Genomic DNA, 18121 nt, shown 5'->3' with positions numbered 1-18121 from the left:
ACTATTTATTTATAGATAATGATTTGAAAAGCTGATGTGGGTATAGTTCAGAAAATTAAAATCAAGACTACTGTAAGGAATCTATACTCATTAAATGAGCCCTTTACATCTCACAATGCAACTTGTGGAGCATTGAAATTTGGAGTACCAGAAATAAAAGTATTGATATTTTAGAAATTATCTTGTGGGGGCTAGAGAGATAGCTCAGCCATTAAAAGTGCTGGCTGTTCTTTCAGAGGTCCTGAGTTCAATTCCCAGCAAACACATGGTGACTCACAACCATCTATAATGAGATCTGTTGCCCTCTTTTGGCATAAAGGTATTCATGTGGATAGAGCACTCAAATACATAAAGTAAATAAATCTTTAAAAAAAAAATAAGCATGGGGAAAAAAGGTCCAAAAACAGAAAGAAATCATCTTGTAAAGATAAACATGAACAACCCTCCATCTTAGGAAGCCTTTGTACCTCAAAATATGACCTGCTGTGGTGAAATAACAGCCAGAAATAACTAGATTGAAAAACAATGGAATGAATACGCTAATTGTAGTATGTTCAAACAAACAACCTTTATGCAGCAACGACGAAAAATACAGCATAGTTTCATACAACCTAAATCAATACTGGAAAAACAATATTCAATTAAAGTACCTCATCAAGGACTACAAACACTTCTTCATATCTGTCATAAAACTCAAAACAAGACAAATTCAACCAATAGTTATGACATATATATCATATATGTAATATATGTATTATATATATATATATATATATATAAACTTTCATTATAGGCAAAGGATCATCTCTTATGAATGATGAGAACATAATGAAACCATTTTAATAATACTGATAGTTTTCTCACACCTAGGATCAGTGTTTTATTCTTAAAGAATTCAATATCCTGCTTCATTAGTTACATACATATAATAACTACTATATGAAAAATTATTACACAGAAAAACTGATTAGGGATTTGTAAACATTAATGAACTGAATAGGGAAACAACATAACCATTAGAGTCATAAATTTAGCAAACAAGCAAGAGGCATACTCACAGGTGTGATTTCAACATCAGCAATTTCAACAGATCCACCAATCCTAAGATCTATAACATTTGCACGGTGAATAGCAACCTTATTTAAGAGAAATTGGAATTTTTTTAGAAATTACTTTAAAATATAATCATATACAGATGAAAAATTCCAGGCTTCCTTATATGACACTTTATAATATAAATGAGAGTGTGTGTGTGTGTGTGTGTGTGTGTGTGTGTGTGTGTGTGCATGTATGTGTGTTTGAATACACACACACACCACACACACACACACACACACACACACACACATATATATATATATATTTAAAAATTAATTTTGGCAGATATTAGCATTTTTCTCCTTTGTCAGAATTGATACTACTTGGAAAACTGAGTGTTCAACCATTAGAAATCAGATGGCTTATGAATTTAATTGGACAGTAATATGTATTTGAATAGACCTGTCTATAATTCTCTGTAACACATTTATCCTAATCTAATTACAACATATTATTCAAAAAACACAAAAAGAACAGTTGAATGACATACACTTTGTTCCATAGAAATATGCTAATAGACACAGTAACTATAAAAATAAATCAAAAGTGTTATATAGGACTACTTTAGTACTTAATTATGTTGTCTTCTTTTTAAATACTTGATATAGTATGGCATAACTCTCTCAAGAAAATTAATTTCAAAGTGCAGAAAACTACTGCTTAGAAAGGCCAATGTTCTAAATTTTTGGGGAATATCCATAAATTTGAATGCCAACACAATTAAACCTGAACCATAGCCATAGAGAAAATTTTACATTTTCTTAAACACACACACACACACACACACACACACACACACACACACACACACACACACACACCATGGATATATATTCTTTTACATATATGGCATAACACTGTCAGGAAACAAAGAAAATCTAACAAAAAAACTTAAGATACAAGTATGCTAAAACTCTCTTTGAGTTGTTGTTGGAGGGAGTCTACAAGATTCCCAAAACAACATGGTTGCCCCCGAAATCTTGAATATCAGACTCCTATTGCTAATACCACACATTTTGCTTACAGGACAGGAGGCATTCAGCTGGACCTCACCAGGAAGGTTCCTCCCTGGAAACTAGCTCTCATACTATTGAAAGGTGGTATGCAAGCTGCTACGGGAGAGAAGGAATCAATACACAGCTATGATGCCTACGTACCACAATGGCCTCCCTGAAAATATATCCCCAGTAGCACAACAGTGTCACTATTGTATTAGGTGGATAAATTTAAGACACACTTAATGGAAGGAATTCATGTCTGGTACTGAGAACAAGCCAACTTCCCACGTATGGAGAAGACAACCTACTATAGCTACTTCCCTACACCAGCAGAATTTCCAACTGCATTCTAAATATTTATGCTCAATCTCAGAGATAAATATAGTTCCCATCCCTTATTATAAAAAGCTATTTTTATAGCAGATGGGGACTATGACCAAAATTTACAACTTTTTAAAATACTGACCATGGATGGCCTTCTGCAAAATAACCATGACACCTAAGGCTTAGGGAACATCATGAAAGAGGAGATTGAAAGAATCTAACAACCAGAGAATCATAATGTCTCCTGAATCCCATAATTACTTTTTCCTAATTTCCCTAATGCCATGGAGAAAAGCTCATTGATTTCTAAGAGAACAGTGAGTATATGTCAAATCATTCAATTTTATGTAAAACTGCCTCATGCTTATTGGTAGTTATTCATTTCAACTTAGAAGAAACTTCAGCTACAGGGTTTATTGAAATGAGTTTTCAGAGACTTCTCTTCAAGTTTTGCTACCTAGTGATCTTTTAGATAATATAGGTATAGTTGCTACTTTTAGACCTCTAAAACCTACATATTCAGAATTAATTCATTTTTATATAAATAGCACCTTAATTTATTTAGTGCTACACTCCAAAATTCAATTATTGATGAAATAAGTACATTTACTAATAAAAAGTATAAGCAGTTATTTTGTGATTATGTGCTTATTAGTATAAATATTTATAAAACATTACATACACATGGACACATGTATTTAAATACATATACACACATACATACACAAATACAGAGACAGAAAGAATGAACAATTACATGAACAAATATACCTTTGCTCTTGTATCAAATTTTTCTGCCACAGTAGGTGTACAGGAGATATTAAGAACAGTTATTCCCCCAAATGGGATTACTCCTTCTGATGGAATGATATTAATGGTAGGCAAAAGGCTTTGATCACAAACCTGTAATCAAAAATTGGTAAGATGCTACAGTTCCTTACAACATATTTATATCAAAGGTTTGACAGGGAAGCATCTATAGTACTTCCTAGACAGAGGCTCACTGAACTAAGACATGAGGTAATTTTGTAATAGAATTTTACTATATCAAATACACAAATAATTTAAACTACAACTAGTTCCTCCCATCCAGTCCTTATTGCTACCATGACAATCATGATTACAAAGTGAAAATAAAAAAGGAAAAAAAGATAACTTACTATACAGCTTAACATTTCTTCGAAATTATATTTAAAACATTGTTTACTTTTTTTAATAAACCAAATGATACCGGGGAAATAAAGGAAAAATCATAACTTGGTAAAGTAGAAGAACAAACTTGCTAAATGTACTCAGGAAATCTAATTATAATAACTTAATCAGTGCTTTGAGTCCATTTATAAATAACAAAGTATTAACTTTGTAGTATCTTTAGAAGAAACTGATTAAAATCATTACTTAATTTGATCCAAATAAGGAATGATAAAAATTCTGCATTACCTTGAAATAAGCATGGTTTTGCCCTATATTGTGAAGAATGGCTTTCCTCCAAGTAGTTAAACCTTGCGATGTATTACTGAATAGTATTCTTGGCTCTAAAAATGTGACTTTAGTATGTCCAACCTGGTAATAAAAAGAAGAAAGTGAGAAATTACCAAAATAATAGCAAATAAAATAATTCAATTGATTTGCTTGGAAGATTAAATGTAAATAACATTTACCTACATCACCAAATATATATAAATACATTTAAACCTATACACAAATAATTTTATCAATTGATCTACTGTGGTCTGTTTATAGCTTGAAAAGGTCTTAATATGAACAGAGAAATAAAGCCAAACATTTCTCAATGGGAAGAGAAGAAAGTAATGAGAGAAGTGACAAAAATATACCCCTATCATATAATTGGAAAATTAACTTACGGAGAATTTTAAAATATAACATGTTAGTAGATTTTGTTGAATCCTTAAGACAAAGAAAATTAGAATATAATGTCTAAATATTACTCTCTCTCAAAGTGCTGGTGGAAAATAATTTACTGATAGACTATTTTCCTAGCTTGGGTGAAGCCCTGGGTGCGATCCCAGTCACACAACCACACACACACACACATAACTGTAGAAGGAAGGGTGAGGCTGTCCCTATGGCAGAAGTGTTTCCTAGACTGAGAAATATACTGAACATACTGACAAATTACTGAAAGACTTTTAGAGTCATCATTTACTCAGTTACATATGGCATACTACTGTATGCTATGCAACAGAATTCAAACATCATCTAAATAGAGGGAACAAGCTATTAAAGATGAATTCACCCAGACATGCTTCTACTAGAATCCATTTTTTTTCTTTCTCTTTTTTTTCTTTTTGGTTTTTTGAGACAGGGTTTCTCTGTGTAGCTTTGGAGCCTATCCTGGCACTCACTCTGGAGACCAGGCTGGCCTCGAACTCACAGACATCCTCCTGCCTCTGCCTCCCGAGTTCTGGGATTAAAGGCAAGCGCCACCAACACCCGGCCTAGAATCCATTTTTATACAGCTTAATATGCAGATAATGAATGTTTGGCCTACATGAGATGGGAACATCTCATGAGTCAATGCACTCATGCACTCTAATTGACAGAATTACACAGGCATTGGGATTTTCCTCTTCCTTCCAAGAAAAGCATTTCACAGAACTAACAAACCATAGAACACTATTTTCAAGTGTGGCCATTATGCTTGTTTACAGTAGTAAAGGTAAGTAATCAGGCATCAAAGGTAATTGTAACACATTTTATGCAAGAAATATTGAGTTGAGTACACTTTATACTAGGCTTTAAAACACGTTTATAAAATATGCTATTATATTAACCTTTAGTACACTTACAATTATTTTAAAACATAAATTTTGTAACTAGAATAATAAACTTTCAAATCAAGCTAAAACAGAAGAAAAGAGTAAATCATATTTTTATAAATATATGATGAACCTTTATTAACATTTTAAAACATGTTATGTACCTCCATGAAGCTGTCTTTGGAGTTAACTTTAAAAGTGGCAAAGCTTTACCTGAAATGACCCAATTTACTATTCAGTTACCTCAGTTATTTTGTTGTCTACTTTACTATTTAATTATCACTCTCATTGACTCATGGGGTTGGGAACAGATAAATCTCATTAAGAAGGGTACCAATAAAGTCTACAGAGGCAGTTGGATCTGGAAATAAACCACTTGTGAACATGTATTAATTACTAATCTTCCAACAATTCACCATTAATAAACATAGGTTGAGTATGTGAGCAAAAGTACATTATGAAACTTGTTTGATACAATTAAATAAACAGATAAATACTGTACATATGCTCATTAAAAGAGTTTCAGTAATGGAAATGAAACATGTTAGTAGTAACACATATCTTTTAAGTAGCTTTGTAAATGGGAAGTGACAGTACATTCACCCAAATGGGATACTTTTCAAAGAGGACAATGAATAATCTACAAACATATTCATCAGCACAGACTAGTCCTACAAAACTAATTATAACAGGGAAGGGAAGCATACATGTAATGATGCAGTTTGCTTATGTGAACATAAATTTTAGACCATAATTAATTTACCGTAAATAAGAAAAGTGATAACCTTGGGAGGAATATAGTTATGGGAAATGTGGCTTGGGGACAGAGTGGTTCTTTTGTTATGCTAATCATACTCTGTTTCGAGATCTGGGTGATCTGTGAGTAGTAACAAGGGATCAATTTGTAAAGATAAATGATACATACTTTTAGTATCTTACCTTTATGTATGTGTTTCAAGAGAAAGCTTTTGAAGTAATTAATATGTGATTTATACACAAAGCTGGTAGAAGTCAGCTTATTTCAAGCTTGGACCTGAGGAAAGACCCTACTATGTTCTGATAGCCACTTGTAATCCCTAAAATTGGACAGACTCTTAGGTATAAGCTACAAGCACCTTCATAGATGAAATACATTAGATACTATGACCAGAAAATAAAGATAGAATTCAGTGAAAGTACTTAGTTGTTTAAAATCTCCAACAGCATTGGCTGGGATCATAAACACAATGCACTCTTGGTGACCAAAAGTAATATTGTTAGGGCATCTTGGGTCATACCATGGAATGAGATCTAGTTAAGGTCACATTGTTTTTTTATTGTAAGAAACATATTCTATAGTTAATAAAAACCCTGGTATCTTTTAATATAAATTACATAATCTTTTCCACACTAAATTACTAACACTAGAAGATAAAGACTTTAGGAAATAAAATATAATGTAAATAAAATATAATTTTCTCTACTATACTGTATATTGTGTGTTAGTGACACAAGTTATTCTCAAGTGGCTCCCACAATGCTACTACATATTTATAGACTCTGTCAACATAGTGTTGTTTCCACAAAGCACTTGGATATCTGAGTTAGTTCTACATTCATAGTAGGTACGTAGATCTACGAAGTAGCTAAAATAATTATTATATAAATTCAATTTTTACATGTAGAATTAAGACAAGACAACTATAGAGCTGGAAAACTTATAATGCTCAAGATAAAAAAAATACACATTCAAGAGAAATAATTACATGTGCAATACACTTGAGTGTCAAAGTATTTCCTCCATACACTTGAAGTACAAACTCTCCCTTTTCCGGAGAACTAAATCCTGGCTGCCAGGTGACTTCACATTCCAGTGAGCAATAAGGATCAACAATGCCTACAGAGAAAAAGATATAAAAGACACCATGATTTCATTATTCATTCTTTTGTAAACATTCAGGATAAGAGCTAGTGTAAATATGTAACGGCGTCATATGACAACTATAACTAAATTTAAATAACAGAAATTATAAGTGAGGTATTATTAAACAAACACAGCCCTAGAAGATTTCATTAAAAGCTAAAATATAAATTGATTTTGTTCACAGGAAAAAACAAATGTATACCAAAATACGCCAATGTTTGAAAAACAACTGAAAATCTATCGCAGCAATAAACATTAGGATTAGAGATACACAGACAATAGGAAAACTTTTGTGACCCCTGACAAAATTAGCTAATCTATTTCCTCAATATTATTAAGTAATTATCAACATGAACAATTATTAAGATTTCAGAAGGAAGAATTGCTATTGTGGCTTTTAGAGATTAACTTCTGATAGAGCTAAAAGTAATGACATATAAGAGAGCATGTGATATTAGACACATTAGGTATAAATGTGAGGCTTCTTTAATTTCATCATTTCAAAAGGAAATCATGAATAATGAGAGCAAAGAGCTGTAGGAATTCTCAAGAAAATAGAGAAAACTTCAGTATCTTGCATGTGAGGTTTGACATGAAGGATGGATGAGCTAGAACTTTGGAGGATGGCAAAATTTGGCAAGGACATAAAAATGGCCAACGAAAATGACAAATTTAATCAAGAAAAACAGCAAAGAATACCTGATGGAAAATGACTCTGAAGTTACTACTCAGGAAGAAAGAAGATGCTGAAATTTGGTGACACATGTCACTAAATGGAACATATGACTTACCATTACAAACAAATTTTGTTTGGGGCTAGTTTGACTTGCATGCACTGCCAAGTTTTGTTTTGCTTTGCTTTCCTTTTTAGTTCTTAAAAATGAAGAGACAGAATGGTGACCTCTGCTTTTGCAATGGCCATACCAGGAGATAAAAACTCAATGAAGTGATGGGCATGTATGAGTTGGTAAGAAAGTATCAAGTAACACACTTAAAATATCCTTGGATGTCAATACTGTGATCATGAACTGTAATTAATGAAACAGACAAGAGTTGGTTGTGGAAGTGTTTAAGTGTCTAGACGTCTCTCAAGATCACCCTGGCTGTAAGGAACAAAAAAGTCCTGATAGAGACGATTAAAGAGACAGAGGTTTGTTCAGGAAGAAGTCACCCCACTATAATTAAGGAAGTAGTGAATGGGAATGGCTATGATGGAAAATAAAGAAGATTCAATGATAAAAGAGGAATGAGATTTTAAAAAAAGATTACCAGTTAATGTTGATGAATCTATGTGAGAAAAATTTCTCCCTTTAATCAACACAATTTCTAAGAATATTGTGCTTATCAGGTAAGAGATAAAGAAGTCATAGAAATTGCCGGGCGTTGGTGGCGCATGCCTTTAATCCCAGCACTTGTGAGGCAGAGGCAGGGAGATTTCTGTGAGTTCAAGGCCAACCTGGTCTCCAGACAGAGTGCCAGGATAGGCTCCAAAGCTACACAGAGAAACCCTGAAAAAAGAAATGGTTTAAATAAGGATGAATTAGTTAACAGTTAATATAATCAAGAATTAAAAGAGCTGATATTTGCTGGGAGATGTTGCTCAGTGAAGAATACTGAGAAAGATTCAAGTGAATTAACTGAAGACAAGTTCAAGTATTGATTCATTGTATTGGCAAAGAAAAAGCCAACAAACTAAATAAGCATATAAAAAAATTAAACTACAAGTGAATTCTCTCTCAGAAAATATCATTCCACTTTCACTTTCTCCTTTTTACAATATTCACTATCCACATACCAATTCAAACAATATCAATGTCCTAGGAAGAAATGATAGACACTTTAATATAGCATTTTCGCATCACTTTACAAAAGGGCAGAAAGGTCTATGACTCAATTTGTTATACAAGATTCCAGATCAAAATAGTGTCAAAATATAAGGGATAAAAATTCAGGAGTAAAAACTATATAAAACTGAGTAATCACTGAGGAATGTATTATATAATTACAAGTATTACATGCTTTCTTAAATTCTAGGAAAAAATAATTTGCAAAACTCATATTTTTAAAGTAAATTAATGATATTTACATAATATTTCATATGGAATTGAAATATTTAAATATCTGTATGCTATAATAATTTCTCGAAAAACATATGAAAAAAGTCATGGATACCGAAAAGAAAATAGAAGCAAATACCCATATCTCCTTTACAAAGAATTCTTAAGACCATGCAAAACTTAATTATTATGACATTTATAACTTTGCAATTCTACTTCGATTTTATCCAAACTATGCATCACCATTGCATTTCCACCACAATGACAAGATGAAGGTCAGTCAATTAAGTCATAGTTAAAATAGAAAAATAACAGAATTTGGACAAGCATAATACACTTTGCTTTTTAAGCGCCATTAATGGAAACTAATAGAGTTGGTAAGAACCTACAGCCAGACTACTGATTTCTAATAAAAAGCTATTATATCCTTATAAGGGCTGTGGAGCATCTCTGAAATACACAGAATTACATTATTTTCTCAATAGGAGTCAGTGTTAACAACATTACAGTTTAAAATACAGTCTGTGCAAATGAATTTGAGAAGTATCAATACAATAAAATTATGGTGTGATTATGCTAAATAACTCCAGGCTATTAAGACACTTCAAAAGCTTTATAATGAATTCTAACTTTATTAAAGAAAAAGCTCTTTTTCCAACGTTAAAATTTATCAGTATCAATGAATTAAGTTTAATGTTAAGATTAATTTATAACACTCTTCTATGAACAGTTGCAAACTGTATCAAAATATTTGGAAACGACTGGTAATCACAAGAAAATAAATACTCTATTTTTATTATAATTTGAAACATAACAATTTATATTCTAAACAACAATTTTTCCTAAATTGTAACTAAAGAGAGTAAGTAGAAAGTATAGAGGAAGGAAGAAGAGGAGGAAGACAGGAAAAACGGAGTAGAAAATAGAAATATCAAGACATATGGTAAGCTGCTAATATTTTCAGAATACTTTCAAATAAAAAGGTTCAAGAAGTAGAAATTTTCAAAATCATATAACTATCCATTTATATTTTTACCATCCTTTGTGAGACATTATAGTTTTCCATAAATTTAATATTAAATATTTATTTTATGTGTGTGTGACTGAGTACATAAGTACTACATACATGAAAGAGCCTGCAGAGGTCAGAAGATGGTGCCAGATTCTCTGCAACCAGAATTACAGAATTACAGAATTACAGAATTACAGAATTACAGTTGATGGACCATGTGGGTTGTGGGAAACAAACCTAGGGACTGTGTAAGAGCAGCAATCACTCTTACCTGCTAAGCCATCTCAGCAGCCTATCATACACGTACAGACAGGAAGTTAACATGCATACAGAAATTTGCTCATGAAAAAAAAATAACTAATGAGTGAGAAGCTAAGATCAGCTTTAATCTTTATTTTATTTGGCAATCATGGAGTACTAGACTCTACAGTAATTCAGTGTAGATGCAATGACTCCAATCTTTCCATCTCACTGTAAAAGTGTAAGCACATAAAATGGAAAGACAGGATTGATTGGTCAACTGGTAACTTACAATTTAATTCTTTAAATTATACCTTCTATCCTCAAAAGTACTCACTGCACAACACAGTGATGTTTGCCAAATACAAAACATTACTAGATAAATCGCACTGTAGAAGTTACCTAGTTTGTATAATAAAAAATACATTACCTGAAATTATTAGATTGTAGGGAATGACACACAAATTGAAACGGATGGCTAACTATTTCAGGAACCCATCAAAAGCAGTAATTTAGACTGTCTTATACTAGTGTTCTTATTAAATGACACTCTTAAGTTTGTAATTGCATTAAATTTATTTTATTAGTTGTATTTGTCACTAGTCATAATTAATTTAAAATCTAAGAAAATGTAAGTCATAGTAATTCATCTTATAATTTTACTCAAACTGCAAAAGCAGTAACATTTTCAGTAGTATCTCTAATGGTTAATGTTACACCACATTGTTTAGATTGAGGGACTCAGTTGTGTGGTCAAACACCAAGCAGGATAATAGCCTTGAGAATATTCAGATGTGAATAAGATAGTAGAATTAAAATAGTTAAATGAAAAATACTGCATATAATTAGGTCAAACAATGTGCTACTTTGATATATGTTCACATTGTGTGGCAGTTTTCATAAGGAAATGCATATTCAGATTACATTTAATAATCTCAGTGGGTCTTAATAATCTGACAGCCTTAGAGGATTTAGAACCCCTAAAAATTAATCTTTTCTTTGATTTAAACACTACACCATATTTCCTATGGGTATTTAGTCTCCCACCTTGCCTTGTAAACTTCTGATTTATTAAGCCACATAGTTAACGAAAAATTTACATCTCTTATTATGTGTTTCCGCTAGAACTTCAACACACAATCCTTATTTTCAAGTCAAATTTATACATACGAAAATAGATCTCCTGATGATAGTATCCAGTTTACCTCTATGCTATTGATGGAAGTAAGTACACAGTACATGCTCAATAAGTAATTAATGCCTGAATACATGAGATAATGAATTAATTTCTAAATAACTATATGTACATATTCTATTACCTTGGGCTGGACGAATAGTAAATGCCATTCCTCTCAGTGCACTTACTGGTTTCCATACAAATTGGGCAGGACGATTCAGATGATTATATAGCCTAACTGTTCCCCGAAAACATGTTTTCAACAAGAAGGTTTGTGGTCTCAATACAATATCATTACAAGACAGTTCAAGTTTTACAGGCAGGATGACAGCCATCACTAGGATGTGTCCACCAGGGATGTTGTTAATTCTGAAGGTGAATGATCTGTAACAGAGTAAAGAAACTCCCAAACTTAACTGATAGCACAGTTCCTATTTATGATTACAGGCTTCAGATACATATGAAATATATATGCTTTAGATTACCATAAATAATTAATTCACAAAACAATGAAGAAAATTAGATCATCACTGAAATATATGAGCATGCAAGTATACAAACTGATGTATATATTACATTTTCTAGAGTTTGGGATAAAATATAATATATGCTACAATTACTGAAGTAAATTAATATCATAAATGACTCTAGTAAGCAGAAACTGAGAAATAAACCTTACTTCCAAAATTTTCCATTGGTAGAAGACTCAAATACCATCGAAACATATGTACTAGATGTAGGTGGGATCACATATGAAAATTGGTTGGTTTTCTGAAGTTCTTCCAAATCAATATCTAACTGTATCAATATATACATGGGCAGCATATTAACAATGTGAAGTAGCTGAGTATTTGTAGATTTCACACAAATATTACCAAAGTTAAGGACAGATGGTCCTGAAATTAAAGTAAGTTATTAATTAAAAGTATTGTAAAGGTCTTCCTTCATTTTCTAAGTCTTCAGATTTTATTTTGGTAAATTAAATTGTCTAAAGTTAACATAAAACTATTTAGTATAATATCACACAAATATCTGGTACAATATCAGACATGAACAGCTTGTACTTATATCTAGCAGACCAAAGTTTCATGTTTGAGATTATTTGCTTCATGTGCAATATGAATATATTCTAGTATGGAAAATTTCATGGTAAAGTAATAATCACAATAAAACTCCTATCATCGCTTTGATCTGCAACAGTTCTCCAATGTGTCTACTTATGTAAGTACACTTAATTTTTTCATCAACATATAATTCATAAAAAACAGCAGTTTTCAATTCCATTACTTATTTCCTAAGGGTTCCCACTATAATACCTAAATCTTTAATTATAATAATTAAATATACATAATAATTATACATAATCTCTTTTTATTTAGAGACACGACATAACTTTACAGCCAAAGCTAACCTTGAACTCATGATTCTCCTGTTTGTGGATATATTATAGGTATGCATCACCCCACATTTTTTTCAATCTGCCAATTTTAATAATTTCATTAAGTTATAACAGATATAGAATATATTAACTGTATTTAATTATACAGTTTCTTTAGTACTGACATATACATATAAACAATGAATACTGACCACTATAAAACATTTTCTTGTACCTTGTTAATTTATTTCCTCTCTCTCACCCCAAAATATTTCTCAGAAAATTCACATGCATTTCTATACAATATCCTTTTTCTTTCTAGAGTTTTGTTTTAATTACATCTATTTATTTATCTGCTTATTTTAGTGTATGTCTGTGCATATATAAAGACATATGGGTGTGCCACAGCATGTGTGTAGAAGTCAGAGGGCAAACTGCAAGTTCTCTCAACATTAAGAATTCTGATACTCAAGTTCAATTCTCCAGGTTTAAGGGCAATCACCTGTACTCACTCATCCATCTCACTGATCTTCACTTTCCAGAGTTTTAAATGAATAGAATCATCTGGTATATAACAGATTTGTGTGGATTCTTTCTCACAGTGAATTTTCTAGATAGTCATCCAACTTTTTTAGTAAATAATTATTTCATTCTTTTGTATTATTAAGTAGTGTTTTGTGATGTTTAGTTTAAACTGTCAACTTGACACAATCTATAATCAACCTTAAAAAAAAAAAGGTCTTAGTTTGTCTAGACTAGGTTGCTCTGTAAGCCTGTGCTGTAGAATATTAGTTTAATATGTGTTACATTCCTTTAGACTGCAGAACATCTGTATAATGATGCAAAATGTGTTACATGCTTTTATGTTGCATTTGTTTAACTCTGTGAAGCTATGTTATTACGTTGCTTGCCTTAAACACCGTATTCGTCTAATAAAAAGCTGAACGGCCCATGGCTAGGCAGTAGAAAAATAGATGGGGCTGCCCAGCAGAGAGAATAAAAAGGAGAAATCTAGGCTCGAAAAAGAGAGGAGGGAGGAGGGAGAGGAGAATAAAAGGAGGACACCAGGGACCAGATAGCCAGCCACACAGCCACAGAGCCAGCCATGCAGTAAGAAGGAAAGATATAGAATAAAGAAAGGTAAAAAGCCAGAGGCAAAACATATAAAGAGACTGGTTAACTTAAGAAAAGTTGGCTAGAAACAAGTCAAGCTAAGACCAGACATTCATAAGTAAGAATACATCTTAGTGTATTTATGTGGGAGCTGGGTAGTGGGTCCCAAAGAGTTTAAAAAAAAAACTACAAGCATGTCTATGAGAATTACTTTGATCACCTTAATGGGTATGGGGAGTCCAAGCCTAATCTGGGTCTACATCACACATTGGTTTGAAGTTGTGGAATGTATAAGAGTAGAGAAAGTAAACTAAGCACTAAAGCATATATGCATTCATTTCTCTCTGCTTTTTGTCAGGGTATTTTCTTCATAACAACAAAAAAATAAAACTAGGACATAATCCCTTTATGTATATTTGTTAATTTTATTGGTTTATTCACCTGTTCACTAATATTTAGTTTCTAGTTTTAGCTATTTCACAACTGCTACTAAGCATCTTTGATAGTAAGCACTGATTTGAGATACAACTTCATTTCTTTTGGATAAATGACTAGGAGTAGAAGGGATGAATTACATGATTGGTTTGTACATGAATATATAAGGAGCCAGCATATTTAAAATAGTTTTATGTTGTGTACTACTCGTGAGAATATAGCTATTTTAAACAATTTGCTGGCCACTTATATAGTCACTACTCTTGGGTTCTTTGTGTTTGAGGGGAAAATTAGATAGTGAGATGCTTTTGCTTGATGAGTTACCTCTAGCCATATACTAAATTTATAGTACTGTCTCATTTTGGTTTAATTTTACATGCCCTTAAGAACTAACAATGCCTATTTTAATACGTGAGAACACCCATTTTGTATGTGCTTTACTGAACTGTCTGTTCAAATTTTCAGCCTGTTTATTAAAATTTAACTGCTACTTTTGTAAGTTTTATTGTATATTCTAGTTAAAAGTAGTTTATCAGATATATAATACATAACAGTTTATTTTAGTTAATGAATGTTTTTTTTATTCTCCTACCAACACAAAAAAGCAAAAATACTTATGTTTGAATAATCTCTTAATTCCTATTGGATGTTTTGTCAATTATGGCTTTATTTTCATAACTAAAACATTTTACGTTTCCATAGTTAAGGATATTTTCCTATATATCCCTCAACAAAATTTTCCTATATATCCCCCAACAAAATACATTGTTTATAATCCATTTTCCTCAGATTTTTAAAAATAAAACTGACAAAGTTTGTACATGTTTGCAATATGTATAACATTTCCTATATACATACATTGTGATAGGATTAAATAAATCTAATTGAAATATCTGTCACCTCACACAGTCAAGTTTGTGGCACAACATTTATATCACCACTGACTTTCAGTAATATAAAATTTATTGTTAAATATAGTCATATAGCTCTCCAGAACTTATACTAAATGAAACTTTGTATCCTTTAAGAAACCCGGCAACTTTGTCCTCCATCTCACACAAAGCCTCATAGCAACCAGTTTATTCTTGGTTTTATAAGTTCCAATGCTTCATTTAATTCCACATAAAAAAGGAAAGGAGGGAGAGAAAGAGGCAAAGAGAAAAAGAGAACATGAGAATATAATATAAAATTGGCCAGGTAGGAATATGAGTAGGATCTGGAAGGAGCTTAAGGGGACATGATCAAATATGTATAAAAATATTTAAAATCAACACACACAAAAGAGTGTAGTAGATTTCTGTATAATCTTACCAACAATTACTTGATGGATTTGCTTTGGTGTCAAAACTTTGCTGCAGTCTTGTTTCTCAAGGTAAGTGGTTGGCTTTGATTTAAGTCCTTTGATGATCTGTTTTTCCAAAATTAATCATTCAATATTAGTAAGAGCCATTTTTAGAATTCTCATGACATAAGAAATTTGAAAACATGTCACATGCCTTTCTCTGCAGAGATTCTGTCTCCCTGGATGCTATTTTCTTGGTGCTTAGCAATCTTTTAACTTTGAGAGAAGAAGACTTTAAGGATGAAGGTATTTCCTCTTCTATTTCTGATTGAGACAGTGATGGTGACCTTAGACCAGATGATGGCAGCATGCCTATATCTACTTCATTAAGTGGATACATGCGTCCCCTATAAAAATAATGATGATGATGATAAAACAATAGTAATACTGGATAATTGAGGAAATGTTGTCCACAAAACAGTAATAAGTGCAAATATTCTTCATGAAGAACAGTTATGGGCTTACCCATATCCATGTAATTGAATTAGAATACTTATCTGAAGGATGCTTCCCTCTACTAAGCAGCCTCCACTCTTCTTCAACACCTAAAAGAAGAAGTTATAGCCAACCCTTTTTCTTTTCCACACTCAAAAGACTGATGACAGTCACTGAGCAGTTTGGACTTAACGAGAAAAGCCTCTTTGGTTCAAGACAGAAACAATGGTATCATTTATGTTCAAAAAAATCTTGACATCAGGCTGATTACAAACTTTATTTGAAACACATCAATTCTTCCTTTGCTGTACTCTGATTCCTGCATCCTATACAGCTTTCTCTTGGGAATATGCTTTTAGATAATCACATACAATAGAATCCCTACCTCAGGATCTGATTCTAGCAAAAACTGCCTAAGAAAACTGCAAATAAAAAGTTAGCAAAGACTACTGTAACCAAAAAAGTTCAATGTTTTGCCTTTTACATATATTGAAATGCGACTAAAACAACTCAAAATTTAAGTCATAAAGAAACAAATTTGATATTAACATGGTGATTACATTACTTTTTGTTTTTTCAAGACAGGGTTTCTCTGTGGAGCTTTGGAGCCTATCCAGGCACTCGCTCTGGAGACCAGGCTGGCCTCAAACTCACAGAGATCTGCCTGCCTCTGCATGCACCACCAATGCCTGGTAAAATTTAAGTCATAACAATCTATACAAACATTAGAAAATGGACTTTGGTTTTTTATTTTTTTTTTTGTATTTGCTTATGGATAAGACACTCAAAGCACGGACAAATGGGAATTTATCCAGCTAAGAAGCTTCTGCAAAGCAAATGATAAAAAGTAGAAACCACTGTTGCAATGGGGAAAATGTGCAAACTATTCATTTGAAAAAAGTTGTATCCAGAATACACACATAAATAAAAAGCTTACTAGCAGCCCCTCAATAATAAAATTGCATTGTGTACAGATGAAATGAGATGAATGCATACTTCTTAAATAAAGAACCGATAGCTAATTACTTTATAAAGCTCAGTGTCTTCAGTCACCAGAAAAACAAGAATCAAAACGACACAGATTATCACCTCATGTCACTGAAAAGACAAAATATGAAAAAAATCTAAAAATATGTGAAGAAATGCAAAACTAAAACATTATTGAGGTATAATATATAGCCACCATGAAAACTAATATGGAGGAACTCAAAGTTCCAAAAACAATGGCAAGGAAATTAAGAAAACATTAGTTATCCTAATCTAACCCAAATACATTGTATAGATGTCCTGAAATTTTACATTATTCATCATAAATATCCTCACTTATTACATTAATCAAAAGCTATAAAATTTTATGATGACAATGCCTGATTTGATTATTATATCCAATCATTATACTGTACTCCCAAATTTTATATTCAAATAATCAATTTAAGAAGAAAACCAAATCTGGTCTTTAGGCACATAGTTTAAAGAACAATCTTTACCTCTGTGCTTCTTTCTGTAGGCGTGCATTCCTTGAATTTCTAATATAATCTCTGTAGTAATCTTGATGTATTTTCCTTTCCAGTTTTTCCAAATCAGTGTATTCATAATCAGGATCCGTATAGTAATGCCTTGGCATCTTTGTGAAAATTGTTCTACAAGATGTACAAGGTGTCATGTTAAAATACATACATACATCACACACACACACACACACACACACACACACACACACACACACACCTATTTAATCAGTGTATGCAGAGTACCTACTGGTCAAATGTTAAATGGTTAAATGTCAAGTGTGTTGCATTAAATGGTGAGTAGGATAAACTGCACATTGT

The 18121-nt window shown here is 32.1% G+C and overlaps 1 protein-coding gene across 1 annotated transcript in view; it reads right to left on the bottom strand.

Moving 5' to 3' along the window:
• Positions 1 to 18121, bottom strand: part of Cfap47 (cilia and flagella associated protein 47) — a 261790-nt gene that overhangs the window by 214780 nt on the left and 28889 nt on the right. Inside the window, exons 11-19 of the mRNA XM_027432785.2 lie at positions 17780 to 17932; positions 16012 to 16204; positions 15827 to 15923; positions 12269 to 12485; positions 11732 to 11973; positions 6946 to 7076; positions 3861 to 3983; positions 3192 to 3323; positions 1059 to 1136 (exon numbers count right to left, since the gene is read on the bottom strand). Of these exons, the coding sequence (XP_027288586.1) occupies positions 1059 to 1136; positions 3192 to 3323; positions 3861 to 3983; positions 6946 to 7076; positions 11732 to 11973; positions 12269 to 12485; positions 15827 to 15923; positions 16012 to 16204; positions 17780 to 17932 (1366 nt within the window). The remainder of the gene's footprint in view (positions 1 to 1058; positions 1137 to 3191; positions 3324 to 3860; positions 3984 to 6945; positions 7077 to 11731; positions 11974 to 12268; positions 12486 to 15826; positions 15924 to 16011; positions 16205 to 17779; positions 17933 to 18121) is intronic.

The sequence above is a fragment of the Cricetulus griseus genome, chromosome X (assembly GCF_003668045.3).
Source record: "Cricetulus griseus strain 17A/GY chromosome X, alternate assembly CriGri-PICRH-1.0, whole genome shotgun sequence".
NCBI lineage: Eukaryota > Metazoa > Chordata > Mammalia > Rodentia > Cricetidae > Cricetulus > Cricetulus griseus.
The sequence above is the reverse complement of the archived record's forward strand: the minus strand, read 5'-3'. Positions and strand labels throughout refer to the sequence as shown.